The sequence below is a fragment of the Mastomys coucha genome, unplaced genomic scaffold (genome assembly GCF_008632895.1).
Source record: "Mastomys coucha isolate ucsf_1 unplaced genomic scaffold, UCSF_Mcou_1 pScaffold3, whole genome shotgun sequence".
NCBI classification, from domain to species: domain Eukaryota; kingdom Metazoa; phylum Chordata; class Mammalia; order Rodentia; family Muridae; genus Mastomys; species Mastomys coucha.
Window position 1 is genome coordinate 48,469,769 of NW_022196909.1, and position 14,031 is coordinate 48,483,799.

At 55.8% G+C, this 14,031-nt stretch overlaps 2 protein-coding genes across 4 annotated transcripts in view; one reads left to right on the forward strand and one right to left on the reverse strand.

Annotated features, from left to right (window-relative positions):
* Nucleotides 1–663: 663 nt before the first annotated feature.
* LOC116075028 (gametogenetin-binding protein 1-like) lies at nucleotides 664–7,501 on the reverse strand. 2 transcript variants are annotated; one of them, XM_031347969.1, is made up of 6 exons: nucleotides 6,692–7,501; nucleotides 5,736–5,851; nucleotides 4,165–4,259; nucleotides 3,874–4,042; nucleotides 2,086–2,225; nucleotides 664–927 (listed from the first exon to the last, which is right to left on the reverse strand). In XM_031347969.1, the coding sequence occupies exons 1-6, from the start codon at nucleotides 7,417–7,419 to the stop codon at nucleotides 874–876; spliced, it is 1,302 nt and encodes a 433-aa protein (XP_031203829.1). In that variant the 5' UTR covers nucleotides 7,420–7,501; the 3' UTR covers nucleotides 664–873. The 2 variants fall into 2 exon arrangements, with proteins under 2 accessions (XP_031203829.1, XP_031203827.1); XM_031347967.1 differs by having other exon boundaries at nucleotides 5,736–5,863.
* A 470-nt stretch (nucleotides 7,502–7,971) lies between these two features.
* Nucleotides 7,972–14,031, forward strand: part of Bak1 (BCL2 antagonist/killer 1) — a 10,418-nt gene continuing 4,358 nt past the window's right edge. Inside the window, exons 1-2 of one of the 2 annotated variants that reach the window (XR_004112388.1) lie at nucleotides 7,972–8,545; nucleotides 11,201–11,301. Coding sequence is in view for 1 of the 2 variants with exons in the window: in XM_031347970.1 (XP_031203830.1) it covers nucleotides 11,238–11,301 (64 nt within the window). In the remaining variant the exon portion in view is untranslated. The remainder of the gene's footprint in view (nucleotides 8,546–11,200; nucleotides 11,302–14,031) is intronic. The other variant, XM_031347970.1, reaches the window with a different exon arrangement.

The window sequence follows — 14,031 nt, forward strand, 5'->3', positions numbered from 1 at the left end:
GCTAGCCTCTAACTCAGAAATCCGCCTGCCTCTGCCTCCCCAGAAATTAAATCTTAAAAATAGGAAAAGAGGTGGCTGAACAAGTCAGAGAGAGAAGACAGTTCAATGCTGCCCCTCCACGACGGTCTTGCCCTCCATGGCCTCTGCTTCAGTTCTTGGCTTGAGCTCCGGCCCTGACTTCTCTCTCTGCCATGCACTAGCTCTAAACTGTAAGATGAAATAAACCCTGTCCCCTCTGACTTGCTTTTGGCTGGTGTTTTATCACAGCAACAGAAAGGCAAGCTAGAACACACACCAACTTCAGGGTCCCCCCTTCCTCGCCTGCTCCCCAGCCGCCCTCCCTGGTCCCCACAGTTCAGGGCCCCTTTCCTGGCTTTGTCCAGAGCTGCCTGGGCAGGAGCTTCCTGCCCCGGAGAATTCCCGGATCCTCCTGGTGAGGACACAGTGTAGCCTGGGAATTCTGGGAGAGAGGGAAGTTGGGGACTCTCCTTCTTGCTGGCCGGCAGCACCCCTAGGTTAGCCCTAAGCCATCCTTCCCTTCCCTCCCCCTGGAGCCCAGCCTTGGCCTCCACACTAGCTGCTCTGTGGACGCAAACTGGGGACTGGGAACCCTAATAAGCCGGCTCACCCCAGGGTCTGGGGACAGATAGCCCAGGTGGTGCGATGCGTGTCAAACTAAGCTTTTATTAATAACATCATCTGCAGGAGTCTGACGGGTGAGGACGGTGTTGGGGCAGGCCCATCGCACACACACAGGATGCTGCTCATCCCCAAACCCAGGGCCCCAGGGACTCCTTGAGTGTGTCCCAAGAGGCACACGCTGGACTGGGGTCCCGGGAGCGTGGGCACGGTGGGCTCCTGCCAGCACCGGCCTCACTCCGGAGGGGGCCAGTTTCCCATCTCGTCTATCTCCTCCAGGAGCAGATGCTGTGGGCAGACAAGAGAGAAGATAGTCCCTGCGGTGCCTTCCGAACCTTCCCACTATTCTCCCTGCATGCCCCCATCCCGCTGCTCCCCCAAGCCATCTTTTCTAGACCTTCCCCACCACCCCAGAGCTGGCCCGGGCTTGCTGACACTGAGCCAGCTACCCTGGTGACGTAGGAACACTGCTCCTTAGACCTCTGGGTCCCTTGGCGGCTAGAGCCCCTGACAGTTCCTCCCTTCCCTTTTGCTTCTGTCCTGGGGTGTCAGGGAGTGCGGGGTGGGGGAGAGGGGATTCTGTAGACTTTCTTCTAGCTGAATGGCGCTGCCTTGATGAACATTCATTCCCCCAGGGCCCTGGCGTTCCCCAAAAGCTGAGGGGCCGGTCCTGTCCTAAGGGCTAAGGAGAAGGAAGAGGTGGGGAGACACAGGATTCTGAAACACTTGCTATAGGAGGAGGTGTTGAGGATGTAGCTCTGGCCTCCAAAGAGAGGCCTGGGGCGGGGTACGCGTGCTAGTCAGAAAACTCCCCAGTCTCTTGGTGCCGTCAATGCTAGCCCACGACCCTGAGCCCAGGATGTCAAGGCCCTGGAAGAGGACAGGCCCCTGGGTCGGAGCCTCTCAGTAGGAAGGGAAAATTAAATGCCCACACGGGTTCTGTGGCTAGGGATGTAGGGGGTCCTGGGGCATGGGTGTGAGGGCAGGTTTAGTGTACCCTCAGCCCAGCAGGTGTGAATTCCTGGTGGAGTCAAGCCAGGAATTCAAGTCCCCCAGCACTGTCCGAGTCCTGCTGCCCTGCCAAGACCCAAGTCAACATGACACGGCAGGAAAGCCTGGCTAAAGTCTGCTTGTGAGCCCTGGCTCTTTCCTTCTGTGTGTCTGCAGGCTTTGGTGGGAATGAGGGAGAACACAAGAAGGACAACATTCTTCAAGGGCTTGCCCATCCTAATGAGTCTCCCCATCTGTAATCCCGGCGCTGGGGAGGGTAGATGCAGGAGAGACAGAAGCCCAAGGCCAGCCTGGGCTACATAGTGAGGCTAGCCTGGGCTACAAGCAAAACCATATCAACAAACAAACAAAAACAAGACAAAACGGGACAGCGCTGCTGTGTGTGTGTGTGTGTGTGTGTGTGTGTGTGTGTGTGTGTGTCTGTGTCGGGCATACCTGGCCATTCACCATGCCAGCCTCCTCCAGCGTGATGTCTGGCTGGGTCAGCAGTTCCCGGCCCTCGGGGTTGCCCACCTTCCAGAGGCGAGCCTCTCGTTGCACTGCCAGAATCTTCTTCAGCTCCGACTCCACGAAACCTTCAAGGCAAGGACACGGGCTGTGGGCCCTGGGGACCTGGGGGACTTGCTGTCTGCTCCTCTTCCTGGCATATCGCCTCAGGCACCCACAGACCAGCAGAGCCACCAGGTTTCCTGGAGTGCTGATGGCAACCAACTCCTCTGCGGGAAGGGGGGTGCGCGGGGCGGGGCAGGCTGGTCCTTGGAAAAACTGGGACAGAACACAGGGGCTTTCCATTCAAGAGGTTGAGGCAGGAGGATCACTAGCCAGACAACTTAGTGAGCATGTTTAAAACAATAAAAAAAAAGAAAGAAAGAAAGAAAGAAAGAAAGAAAGAAAGAGATCCCTGGAGCCGGATAGTGGTGGCACACGCCTTTAATCCCAGCACTTGGGAGGCAGAGGCAGGCGGATTTCTGAGTTAAGAGGCCAGCCTGGTCTACAGAGTGAGTTCCAGGACAGCCAGAGCTATACAGAGAAACCCTGTCTCAGAAAACAAACAAACAAACAAACAAAAAACCAAAACAGATTCCCTCAAACTCTAAACTCTGTGAGGTTCTCAAACAAGTTATCTGGACCTGAGGAGGGAGGTCGCAGAACCCCGACAGGTGGCCTACTGTCCAGAAGTTCCCTAAGCTCGAGATCAGAGTCTAAAGAGGGGGACAGTGTGGGAGCTGGTGCCATCTTCGTAAGCTGTGTCTCCGGGGCTGAACGGGAGAGTTCTGGCGCCCCGAGGACTCTGCATTGCGGGTCAGCAGGCTGGTGTGTGGTGTGTGGGTAAACGAGGCCACAGGTTCGATGTGACTGAGCATTTGTTCAGGAGAGATGGAGTTTTCGATCCCGGCATTTCCAGAGTGTGGGACGGGCAGAGCCCAGGAAGTCTCTAACGCGTGCCACCCGCTTCGGGGCTCTGAAATCTGGGTCAGGTCTGTAAAGCCTTCAAGTGCCTGATGCCAGCCAGCCACGGCCTCTCTCACACTTCATTTTTCCAGGGCAGGGCGGGCCAAGGAAGGTACTGCCCCCAACTGAGACAAAGTCCCAGCTCTGTCATTAGTGGCTGTGTGACCTGGGCAAGTTACCCAACCGCTCTGTGCTTCGGTTCCCATGCTGTCGGTGGAGTTATTAATGGCAGCCACTTCAGAAGTGTCCATTCACGTTTTTTTTAAAAGAATGATCCCCTCCCCAGTCACGGCTATGTAAACATAAACAGTATTTTGGGGATATTTTTTGCTATTATTGTCTTTACTGTTTTTCCCCCCTAACGTGTGTATCTGTGCACGTCTGCCTAAGGGAGCCAGAAGAGGGTGTGGGCATCGTTTGAAGCTGGAGTCACAGGCTGTGGGGAGAAACCCGACCCGGGAACTGAACTCGCATCCTCCACCTCTTCAGGCCTAAGGAGCCGACTGCTATTGTCTGGCGCTAAGCAAAGCGAAAGCCCATCTGCATCTGGGAGGGCACCCTTCCCCCGCAAGCACTCAGAAGCCTTGGTTCTCTGCTTGGAGCTGGGTGGGGTCGGGGCGGGGAGTCCCAGCTAGGTGTGCGGGTCCACAGACCCGCCGCCATTCGAGAGCCCGTCCATCGTGCGTCTTCTGCTGCCACCTGGTGGTCAGGGCTCGCCTTTCTTCCCTAAGGCCACCGGCCCGAGCGAGCGTGTCGGCTCCACGCGCTTACCCACTGTGTCCGTGGACCTGAACCTCTTCTGCAGCGGCGACTGGTCGGCGGAGGCGCGCGGGGCGCACCACTTGAGGTTGCTCTCATCCACCGCTTCTTCTCTCTCCCCTTTCTCCTCGTGGGGCAATACATCCTCGAGAGCCAACGGAGGCGTGGTTGGTCTCTGAGCCTGTGCGGGGGTGGGGTGGGGTGCGGGGGTGGTAGGGGGTCAGGACTCTAGGTCCGTGACCCCCCTCCTCCCAAAACCAGGAAACGGGGGTGGGGAGTGGGAGGGGACCCAGCCCCACTGACCTTGGCCATGGCTGACTTCTGGAGCTGCTTGTACAAGCCTAGGAGGTAGTTCCACGGGGTGGACCCCACTTTGCAAGAGGACAGCTTGAGGTCTCCTGTGAAGGTGGGGACCTCTGAGGATGGCGGCAGCTAGTTGACCGGCGACCGGTGTGTGTGTGGGGGGGGGGCGGAGCAGGGGCTGGGGAGGGTGGGTATGTGTACAGGAGTACTTCTCACCTTTCACCACTCGAGTCCAGGAAAGTAAGCTCAGGCCCCAGGCTTGGCGGTAGTGTCCTTTACCCTAAAGACCCGTGGTGTCCCCCGGTCCTATTACTTTTTGTGGTTTTGTTGTTCTGTGTTCTCGAGAGGCCTCCTCGAAGGCTGGCCTTGAACTCTTGACCTTCCGACCTCCATCCCAGATGTGCACGGCTACGCTTAGCTTTGTTATTGCCATTACTGTCTTTCTTGTAGAGAGAAGTGTATCACTGTACAAGTGACTTTGATTCTCCGGATGTAACTGTCTGTCGTCTCCGAGGCTTACTGCCTGTCTGCTAACCTCGGCCTAGCCCATGAAGCTTCTAGCTCCGCCGTGCAATCTAATCTAGGCCTAGGATGTTTTCAGCCTCTGAGACTCGCTGCTGAATAAGCTCACCCTTTCTAATTCTTTCTGAGTTGTGGCTTGGTTGGTTCAAGTCAGCTGTTCTGGCTCAAACTCCTCTCCAAGATGGCTGCTTCATTCTGGCTTCTGTCTCAGCTTCTGACTTTTTGCTCTTCCTGGTCTCAGAATACGGACATCTGTTCTAATCTTCTGGCTCATTCTCATTCTCTGGTCCGTCTGGTCTGTCTTCACTTCTGTCCAGCTTGTTCTCTCTTCAACCTGTCTCTGTACGACCCTCCCAGCTAAAACCGCCTCCCTCTCTCTCTCCACTGCCCCTCAGGTAGCTTCCCTTTCCTCTCTCTTCTCCTGAGTTGGGCAGATCCCATTCTGTCAAATCTTTCTCTGATTCATCACTTTGTCTGCTACTCAATTAGACATCACTTTCAAACACAGCTGCTCCTTTCCACAAGCTCACTTTGCCTTCATTGTTTGGGATTAAAGGTGTGTACTGAGGGGTTGTCTATATCCCGGCCAGAGGGATTAAAGATGTGTGCTACGGCTGCGTCATACCACCTCTAGAAACAGGTTTGTTTTTTTTTTTTTTTTAGTTCAGTAAATAAAACAATCTTGGGGTTCACCCTGTGATCAGATTTCCTGCAGCACAGCACCTTGAAGAAGCTGGGCTGACCTTGAACTCAGTTCTCTTGCTCCGTTTGACCGGATGCCTGCTGTGTGCCAGGCCCTACTATGTGCTCAGCCATGCTCTAGCCCTTGGCACCTCACTGATCTTTGCAAGGCACATCAGAGGCCAGTGTTGCCCGGTTCCATTTTGTGGGTGGGGAGAGTGGGCGGAGACACTGAGCAATGCTCCACTTGTCACACGACACGGCGTGAAGCAAGTGGGGTTCCAACCTCGGATGGATTTTGTCTCTTGTCCTCCTGGGCTCCCCACCCCCGGTCCCCTCCCCTCTGTCCCTCCCACCTGCATCCTTACCAAAGTCGATTAGGCAGTGTTCATCCTCTTCCTCCTTGATGAAGGCCCCAGAGGTGAGTGCCAGTGTTCCGGGAACCCACTGTTGTTCCGCCTCCAGGGCCTGGCCGCAGTGGTCCCTAAACTCAAAGCTATAGTCAGTCAGTCAGGTGGGGGGAAGGGAGGGGGGGACACCCACAGATGTGGCCAAGCCCAGTCTACCTTGAGTCTCTCTTCAGGGACCTGCTCTGTTCCCTGGGGTATCTAACAGAGGGGTTTTCCTACCACCTCTGGGGGACATAGGCTGTGGGGAGCTAGGCACCTTCTACACAAGGAGCTGCTAAAACCAGTGGGAGAGAAAGCCAGGCAGGAAACCAGGGGTGCAGGCTGGAGCAGGCTGGAGCAGGGCCCACCTCAGCACACTGCTGTCCAGTGCAACCCTTCTTCATTTCTAGAATACTCTGTTGTTTTGTTTTTCTTTTTTTGTTTGTTTTTTGTTTTTTCAAGACAGGATTCCCCTCAGTATAGCCCTGGCTATCCTGGAACTCACTCTGTAGACCAGGCTGGCCTCGAACTCAGAAATCCGCCTGCCTCTGCCTCCCAAGTGCTGGGATTAGAGGTGTGTGCCACCACTGCCCGGCTGGTTGTTTTGTTGTGCTGGGGACTAAACCCAGGGCCTGCCTGGGTTGGAACAAGCTAGGCAGGTGGTGCTCCACCCCTAAGCCACACCTCAGCTTCCTGTTTGGTGGTCACCCCACAGTTCAGCCACCCTTATACAGTCCTATCTGCTTACCCTTACCCCACTTGGGACCCTTGACTGTCCCTCATGGCTTTCATTACTCAGGACCCCTTCCCCCAACCCTTCACAGCCATGGGCTTCCATTCACGGCCCCTCACGCCAGCATCCTCTTTCTGCTCTATCTAGATCAGGCTACCCCACCAACCCCAGCCCCAGCCCCAGCCCCAGCCCCCGCCCTCACCTGTCTGAGGCCCCAGAGACCTCCCCTGCTGGCTCTTCCTCCTCTTTCTTCTCAGGCAGGTACTCCAGAACCTCCCAAGCGCCTCTGGTAGGAACTGATGTTCCCTCAACCCCCTGGGCCCTTAGCTTCGGGACATCCTTGGAGGTGAGGGTCTGGGACCCCGAGTCCCCAGTGCCCTGCCCAAAGGCATTGAGCCTTGGGTTGGAGGAAGCTGCAGAGAAGACCCTGGGCTGGGGTTCCCTCTTCCCACTAGAGGAAGCTGCAGAGAGGACCCTGGGCTGGGGCTCCCTCTTCCCACTAGAGGAAGCTACAGAGGAGACCCTGGGCTGGGGTTCCCTCTTCCCACTAGAGGAAGCTACAGAGTGGACCCTGGGCTGGGGCTCCCTCTTCCCACTAGAGGAAGCTACAGAGTGGACCCCGGGCTGGGGCTCCCTCTTCCCACTAGAGGAAGCTACAGAGGGGACCCCGGGCTGGGGCTCCCTCTTCCCACTAGAGGAAGCTACAGAGGGGACCCTGGGCTGGGGCTCCTTCCTCCCAGGATCTCCCTGGTGGCCCATCCCTGGGGAGCCGACGACACCTTGCTCCTGTGAGGAGCTGGGCTGGCTCCTGGTCAGATGCTTGTTAGCACTCTTAGAACTGCCCTTCCTCCCCACCAGGCTTCGGACAAAGTGCAGCATGGAGGAGCAGCCTAAGACGTGTGAACGAGGGGTCCGCGCCTGGGCTGCCATCCTGAGAGGGACCCTGACTCAGGAAGAAGTCATGGGAGCCAGCCCGGGACCAACTGCTAGTGGAAACCTCCAGTTGGAAACTTCCAGGAGTTCTAGAAGGCAAAGAGGGGGTGGGGGGAGGATAACTGGAGGCTGGAGGCTGGGGGCGGGGGCGGGAGGGTGGGGGGTTGCTGCTGGAAGCAGGAGAGCAGGTATAAGGAGCTACCCAGGGTCCAGTTCAGCAGCCTCAGAGGAAGGCTAGAGATTGAGGGATGATGAGACACAACCCACAGGCTGTGGAAGCCTGGCTGAGGCCAAACAGGGAGGCTGGAGGGCGGGAGGGCTGTGCAGATGCTAAGAACAGGACTTTACACTCTCCTGTATTCTGTATTCACACAAACTCCTGTATTCTGGGTTTGAGATCAGTTCCTGAGGCCCGGCAGCTTGCAAGGATCTAGGACAGCACAAATTCTGAGCCCTCCCCCTCTTCCTCTTCTTTTTCTTCTTCCTCCTCCTCCTCCTCCTCCTTCTCCTCCCCCTCTTCCTCCTCCTCTTCCTCCTTTCTTTCAGGGTGTTATGTAGCACAGGCTGGCCTCTATTTCATGATCCTCCTGCCTCATCCTCTTGAACGCTGGGACTGTGGGTCCGCTCGCTCTGCCAGCCTCCGCTCCATCCTGGTTTTGTTGTTGTTGATTTGTGGTTTGATTTTGACTAGACGGAGAAGATGGAAAAGGAGGCCCGGAATCAGAGGCAGGAAAGGCAGAAAACAGAAAGCTTTTCCCCTTGGCTGGCACAGGGCGGGCAGGGATGGCTGTGGAGTAGTTACTTCCAGGCCAGGCTGAGGACCTTCCTCCAAGCAGCAGCCTCCCCGTGCGGCTGCATCCGGCTGCATCCGGCGGCCACCGAGAACTTCCTCTAGAGGGAGCTGATCATTGCCGGGAGCTACTAGCTCCTCTATGGTCACAAAGTCGCGAGGTTTCCTGGGCCAAGAGGCGACCCGAGGCGGCATCCAGCACCATGAATTCACTGATACCAGTTCCTGGCAGTCAGGCCTGAAACCTTGGCCCCTGGAAGCAGCTAGCAGCCCTTCGGGGATCTTTGTCTTCGGACTGCTGAGCCGGCCCACATCTGGAGCAGAGTCATTCAGGTACACGGGCGGCCAGTGCCAAACCCCATCTTCCTAATCCCGGGCATTTCTGGCCCAGGGTGGGGCAGAAAGCTCTATGGGCAACCCGGTAAGGAGGGAAGTCCTTGATGTGGCTTCCCTGGGTGGTTCTTAAAGCCAGGCTGGAGGCATGACCCAAACAGGGCCTCTGGCTATACATCAGAAAGCGGTTCTTCTTGCCTGGGCTCTGGTGTCCCTGGATGCCGCCAGGCAACTGGGACTTTATTTATCTGGACGGAGGGGAGGGTCAAGGTCATGAACAGAGACAGAAATTGTACAATTGATACCTCCTGCTGTCCCACGACCCCTTCCTCCCCCAGAACAAACCTAGGCACAGCCTAGTGTTGGCTGTGAGGAGCATGCATCCTGAGCCCAGCCAGTAGACATAATGGGAAGTCAAGGCCACTCGGATGGGGGCCAGATGGCCCAGGGCAGCACAGGCTGAGGGGGGCCTTTCCGAGACTTTACCAACTCTCCAACAGTAAGCCTCCAGGGTGGGTTTATTATTATTTTATTTTTTTGGAGAAGTGGGGAGATCTGGATGGAGTCATCGATCCCTGGTCCTACTGGCCTGGGATTACAAGGTATCAGGAAGCGCGCTTTACCCCGGAAGGAGCTGTTGGGTAGACTATGCCAAGCAGAGGGTTGTCTTAATGAGGCCTGGCTCCCAGGGATGACAAGAGGAGGGTCGGCTCACCCTGTCTCCATCAATGAAGCTGGAGGGGAAGGGGAACTGGCCCTTCCCCACCCTTTTCAGAGAGGGCATGAGTAACTTTTAAAAGCCTTCTCCAGCGGGCAAAGTGCTTCCTGAAGTGATGGAGGCAGCTTAGAAAGGGGTGGGACTCTTGGAAGGGGTGCAAACTGAAAGTGAAAGATCTCGCCTCAGGAACTGTGTACTCTGAGAGACAGGTCAAAGAGGAAAACGGGCTTGGGCGCGGCATGGCAGAGAACACCCCTAACACCAGCCAGCCAATGTCTGAGTCCGGAGGGTCAGGGTACGAGACTTTCCTGGGGCTGCCTAGAGAGAACCTGTCTGAAATGAATAAATAGATAGGTAGGTAGACAGACAGACAGGCAGGCAGACGGATAAACCAATAACCAAAAGAAGACAGTTAGCATCAAAGAGTATGGTGTGATCTGGCACATGGTGTGCAGCAGCAATGAGGTACAATGGGGAGGCTGTGAGGGACCCCAGCTTACTTCCAAGCAGTGATCGGAGGGAGAGATGCCCTGGGGGACAAACTATGAAATAAGCCCTGAGACTTTGTCTCCAAAAAAAAAAAAGCCGGGCAGTGGGCAGAGGCAGGTGGATTTCTGAGGCCAGCCTGGTCTACAGAGTGAGTTCCAGGATAGCCAGGGCTACACAGAGAAACCCTGTCTCAGGGAAAAAAAAAAAGTCTGGGCCAGTGAGATAGCTCAGCAGGTGAAGGGGCTTGTGGCCAAGTGTGACAACCCAGGTTCTATCCCTGGAACCCACGTGGTGCGAGGAGAGAACTCACTCCCGAAAAGTGACCAGCTGCCCCCTGACCTTCACACACATTTTATCACAGACACACACACACACACACACACACACATACTATATATGTTTAATATATATGTTAAAAACAAAACAATCACTCTTCAAGACAAACGTCTTTCTCTAGCCACATGGCCCAGGTATCTTTCTGCTCTTATTTTCCCAATCTGTCAAAAAGGCACAGAGGCACAGGCTACACCTGTGTTGTGGGACTTTTCTTTTGTTCTTTCTTTCCTCCTTTTCCTTTTTGAAACTCGATCTTACTATATAGCCTTGGCTGGCCTGGGACCCCGTATATAGACCAAACTGCCAGGGTTCTCTGTCTCCCGAACGCTAGAATCAAACCATGTCCCATCACATCCAGGCAGTAATGGGAGTTCTCAACACACAACACAGCAGAGTTCTCCTAAGGGGCCGGAGTCTGTGGTAGAGTCTGCTGCCCAAAAGGCCCTGTTGGAAAACAAGCATGTCCTGCCAGCCATGGGGAAGTGGACCCTGGAGGAAGACCTTCCTGGCTGGGAGGTATCAGGCTGAGGAAGGGGCAGGCGGCCTCAGAAACCCCGGGAAGGACACCACACACGAGCGCACATGTGCACGCGCACACACGCACACATGCACACCAGGAAGGACACCACACACACGTGCACACACACAAATACACGTATGCATGCGCGTGCACCTCTGAAAGCAGCTTCATGCTGTCCACGAGTGACTGGAAAGACCGAATCTGTGTCACAGCCTCCTCAAGGCCTTGACCTCTCTGGTCTCTCCCTGGCTGCCTCAATGGGCCTCGTGTTTTCCCTGAGGGGTGCAACCAGGTGCTGAATTCAAATTGCCCCCTCACGGTGGCAGAACTTCAGTCCCAGAGGATTGCAAGATCTTCCTGACAGTTGAGGAAGTGGGGTGTCCCGCTCTGTGGTGACCAGGACAACCACTCTGAGGTCTCCTTTTTTTTTTTACTTAAGACAGGTGTCTATCCTCTCTGGCACTCACTATGTAGACCAGGCTGGCTTCCAACTCAAGAGTTCTGCCTGCCTCTGCCTCCGGAGTGCTGGGATTAAAAGTCATAAGTCACCACCCCCTGGCTCACCTCTGCTTTCTCTCACCTGTCTCTGCAGGTGACAAGTGACGGTGGTCTCCACCAAGACCTGAAAAATGGCATCCGGACAAGGACCAGGTCCCCCGAAGGAGGGCTGCGATGAGTCCCCGTCCCCTTCTGGTAAGTTTCCTCAGTATCTCATAAGCACAAGGCTCAAAAGAGCATGGCACAGGTGTGCGTGTGTGTGTGTGCTCGCGCATGTGTGTGCATGTGTCTGTGTGTGTACGTGTGTGTGCGCCTGCATGCGTGTGTGTGTCTGTCTCTGTGTGTGTGCACGCGTGTGTGTGCCTGTGTGTGTGCTCGCACGTGTGTATGCATGTGTGTCTGTGTGTGTGTGCGTGTGTGTGCCTATGTGTGTGCATGTCTGTGTGTGTGCGTGTGTGTCTGTGTGTGTGTAGAATGTTGAGCCTTCTCAGGGCACAGGGGCAGGCAGAGGGAATGAAGGAGGAGGCCGAAGGACCCTGCCTGGCTGCTGCATCCCGGCAGTGGAAGAAAGGAGGAAGTGACCTGGCTTCTCACAGTCAGGTCTGTGAACAGGGAATGGCTTTATCATGAACTTCAGAGAGAGGAAGTGAAATGGCTGACCTTTCTCTTCTCTCAAGTGGTTGGGTGGGGAGGTCAGGCTGGTCCCTGGACTCGGGGTTCATATCCCAGGTCTGTAGGAGCTGGGTGTGGTAGATCGTGTCTGCAATCCCAGGTCCGTCAGTCCTACAGAAGGCATTCCAGGTCGGTCTAGGCTCGAGTGAGGCAGACTGAGACCTCATCTCTGAACAAAACCACCAATCCCTACTGTGCTTGTGGGCGCACACCTTTATTCCCAGCACCAGGGAGGCAAATGGGAGGATCCCTGTGACTCTGAGGCCAGCCTGGTCTACCTATTGAGTTCCAGGCTGGCCGGCCAAGGCTACGCAGCAAAACCTTGTCTCAAAACAGTGAAAAACAAGCCATTCTCCTTTGACTGATCTTTTTGGGCAAAGACTCCCCAATTTCAACTTGGTTCCTCCCATTTCCTATACTCCAAGGACTTGGGTCCACGTCCCGACCCAAGACAGCTCAGGAGCCCTGAAGTGAGAATTTTGGTTTCTTTAAAAGTCCAGTTATGTGGGCTGGAGAGATGGCTCAGGGGTTAAGGGCACTGGCCACTCTCCCAGAGGTCCTCAGTTCATTTCCCAGCAACCATACATTGGCTCATCTGTGGTGGGATCTGATGCCCTCGTCTGTCATGAAGGCATACATGAGACAGAGTGCTCATATATAGGAACAGAAATCTTGAAATTCGTTTTTTTTAAAAGTTATGTTGTATGACTGTTTTCATTTTAATCCCAGGTGTAGGATAAGGGGCTGCTTCTCTTTGTTGCTAGCCACTAACTAGGATTGTCTCGCATTCTGGAGAGATGTGAGTTTTGCCAGCTGCAGATAGAGTTCTGGGGACCCTGGAGAGGTTATAAATTCGAGAGTTGGCGGGCGGTGGTGGCACACGCCTTTCATCCCAGTACTTGGGAGGCAGAGGCAGGCGGATTTCTGAGCTTGAGACCAGCCTGGTCTACAGAGTGAGTTCCAGGACAGCCAGGGCTACACAGAGAGACCCTGTCTCGAAAAAAAAACAAAATTAATAAATAAATTCGAGAGTTCCGAGAGGGCCTGTGGCGGTGGTGGCGGCGGTGGCGGCGGTGGCGGCGCAGCGGCGGCGGCGGCGGCGGCGGCAGCAGCGGTGGCCGCGGCGGCAGCTGCGGCCCACCCCACCTTGCTGCTAAGTTTGCTATTGTTGGACGGCTGGATAGTCTAACAAGGAAGATTGGACTTGCCCCAAGACACCCACCCTAATCAGTTTGAAGTAACCCATAGAGGGCTACATCTCTTTCCCCCTAATTCCTTCCAGCCCCTCAACATCAGGTGGGAGAGAAAGAAGGTTAGACAGGAAAGGGGGGGCATAGACCTCTTTCAGCCAACAAAATAGACCACTTCCTGCTGGTTAGGGTCGTTGGGTTCCTTGGGAAAAGGCCAATCTTCGTCGTCAGAATATCCAGCGGTCCAGGGATAGCAAACGCAGTGAACCAGCAGCAGCTGCCACAGGCCTCTCAGGGCTCTCCAGAGCCCCCCAAATTCAACTACCTTCACACAAGCCACGCCCCGCTAGAGCAGGAGACCCTCGCGGCCAGCTGCTTTGGACAGTCTGAAGCAGCCCCCTCTCCCACACCCGGGGTCAAGACACAAGCATCCAGAGTGTAACTGGGGGATTTAAAGAAGCCAGAACTCCCAGCACAGACAGACCCCAGTTCTGGGCTGTCATTCTGGAACAGGGCTCTTCCAAAGAGCAGAATGGAGACTGCTCCATTGCTAGATTAGGATCCCTGCAGGGCCCCAAGTTGTCCAGCGAAGGCCATCTACACGCTGGGGTGGCCAAGAACCCGGCAGCTGCTTGGTCACCACGCACAAACCCCAGAAGTCCCAGTCTGGTGCTGAAGCCCTCCCTGGAGGACTCCTTGGTCTCAGAGCACAGCAGAAGGCTGAGGCAGCTGAGTGCTGATAACAGCAAAGGCAGCAACAGGGAGATGCATGTACTTACCCTCCAGCATTGGGGTGGATGGGCCTGGGGAAGTCAGGCAGTGCGGGAGGGCGGGCAGTGAGGGAGGTCGGGCCCTGGGGAAGTCGGGCAGTGCAGGAGGGTGGGCAGTGGGGAAGTCAGGCAGTGAGGGAGGGCGGGCCCTGGGGAAGTCGGGCAGTGAGTGGACTGGTGGGGGAAGGGCAGGAAGAGACTATGGTTAGGGAGGCAGTGAGGGAGGGCAGGTAGTGGGGGAGGGCAGGCAGTGAGTGTGGGCAGGCAGTGGAGGAGGGCAGGCAGTGGAGGGG

Coding starts and splice junctions, on each gene's coding strand:
- LOC116075028 (XM_031347967.1), bottom strand. CDS start 7,419: ATGGCAGCCCAGGCGCGGACCCCTCGTTCACACGTCTTAGGCTGCTCC. Junction 5,864..6,691: donor GTCTCTGGGGCCTCAGACAG/GTGAGGGCGGGG, acceptor GACTGACTATAG/CTTTGAGTTTAGGGACCACT. Junction 928..2,085: donor CTGGCATGGTGAATGGCCAG/GTATGCCCGACA, acceptor GTCTGCCCACAG/CATCTGCTCCTGGAGGAGAT.